Source organism: Capsicum annuum, unplaced genomic scaffold, assembly GCF_002878395.1.
Source record: "Capsicum annuum cultivar UCD-10X-F1 unplaced genomic scaffold, UCD10Xv1.1 ctg52414, whole genome shotgun sequence".
Lineage (NCBI taxonomy): Eukaryota > Viridiplantae > Streptophyta > Magnoliopsida > Solanales > Solanaceae > Capsicum > Capsicum annuum.
In genome coordinates this window covers 1-1,950 of record NW_025860441.1, presented here as the reverse complement: position 1 = coordinate 1,950, position 1,950 = coordinate 1, and the positions used below count along the sequence as shown (strand labels likewise).

The 1,950-nt window shown below is 35.2% G+C and overlaps 1 protein-coding gene across 1 annotated transcript; it reads right to left on the bottom strand.

Moving 5' to 3' along the window:
* Nucleotides 1-1,250: 1,250 nt before the first annotated feature.
* On the bottom strand, nt 1,251-1,915 carry LOC107845426 (endo-1,3;1,4-beta-D-glucanase; the record flags this gene model as incomplete). Its single annotated transcript, XM_047404127.1, is given in 2 exon segments — nt 1,251-1,603; nt 1,779-1,915. Coding segments are annotated over 2 exon segments (153 nt in total), but the record flags the coding sequence as incomplete, so codon positions are not given.
* Nucleotides 1,916-1,950: the final 35 nt, after the last annotated feature.

The following is a 1,950-nucleotide window of genomic DNA, read 5'->3' as shown; positions in this document are numbered from 1 at the left end:
TTTTTTTAATTATTTTCGTTTTGTTATTAAATAAAGCTTAATTTATTGTTGGGATAAGGATACATACAATAATAAACAGAGGGATTATGATTTTAAACCAACAGTCTTTCAATATTGCCAATAGCGCCACGCAAACTCTCCATGGTTCGGCATTTTAATTGAATTCGAATTTAATTTAATATTTTAATTTACAATTAATAAAAGGTGCCATGTGTTTAATAGAATTTCTAATTATGGTTTAAAAAAATTTCGTTAGTTATAAGGGTATATTTGACCCAAAAAAGGTGGATGGAAGGGTATTTTTGACCCAATAAATAAACGAAGGGTATTCTTGATCCATTTTCAATACTTGAAGGATATTTCTGACCTTTTTCCGTTTAAAATATAAAGAAGACAACACACAATGTAAAAGGAATTCTATGTATAGTATGTATACATCTAAAAAAAAATTAACCTATCTACACCGTGTAATATTCCAGTGAAGAAGTACCAATTGACTCATTTGGACAAGGGAAGCTCCGCCCCAGTTCCTGACTATTTGACTTATCGACAAGTTTCTGAACATTTTTGTCAGGTTATACACCCAACTTAAGAATCATTTTAACGCCAATCAACAAGTTGGGAAGTACATGTCCGACAACTAGGTGATGGTACACGGTCATGAGTAGATTTAGACTGAACATCTTATGTCTCGTTTATGGAGCCAAACATAACTCTACAGTAGAATCGCTATGCTAAAAGTGAGTGGAATACTGATGAAAGCAAACTTCAAATTCGTTGTAGTTGTTTGCTTGTGTCATTTAAGAATAGTCATGTCACATAGAGGAACGGGGACCTCGGACACTGGTAAGTCCACTTCCCTTCTGACTGTACCAGAAGCAATGGCTATATATTAGATATTAACTGAATCAGACGAACTTGCTCGGGTTTTGATTTCATCTAGTTTCTCTCTACAAATCACATAATCAACCGTCTTGTACCGCAAATTAATTAGATTAGACTGCAACCTTAAAACATTTCTAACAGATATCAAATCAAATGTAATTAGAACAAAGCTTTATCACAAATAATTGGCCTGGTATCATGGATTCCTAAATTTTAATTCAGTTCGTTCATAGATAAGTACACTTTTTTTTGTAAGAGATCAAGTCTTTTCTATAACTTTCTTGATTGTAGGTTTTAACTGGCCTCCTTTTATCACATTCAATTATCATATAAGGCAGGTGCATTTTAGGTTTTAACTTGTCTCCTTTTATCACATTCAATTATCATATATTGTATTAAAAGGCAGGTGCATATGTAGATGTGTGTAGAAGAATTATCACATCCCTTCAAATAGCATAAAAGGGGACAGCCCAGTCCACTAAAACTCCCACAAATACAAGAAAGACTCAACAGCAAGAACCAGTGATAGATCCTCATCAACAGTTGAGTACTAATTGTCACCGCTCCCTATTTAAGCCAATTATGTCATTTTTGGTTTCCACACCATCAAGTGGCCACACCAAGTTTCAGATGTGAAAACACATTGCAGTCTTGAAAACACTCATAGTAGATGCATTGGACTAGCTGAAGCAGAGTCGCGCCTTACTTAAACCATTCTCTGGCACAAAGAAAATGAGACCATGCAGTACGTTTCAGATAATCACAGCAGGATAATTTCTCATTAAACAAGATGCACAATACGGAGTTCAATATTTAGCTACATCATTATGCTGATTGCAGATATTTAGACTAGTTAACTGAAAATTGCAACTGCCAGATATCTTGGCACTCACTTGACATGCTTCGTAAGCCAATCCAACATGTCCTGGTGGGCTTCTTCAGCTTGCTGCACTGCTGCTTTGTCTTCAACATTGTATCTCACTGTCCACCCATGCTTAGCACTAGGAAAAATTTTGACAAATTTGTCCACCTATATTAACAGAAGGCAAGAGAGCAAACCAAAGC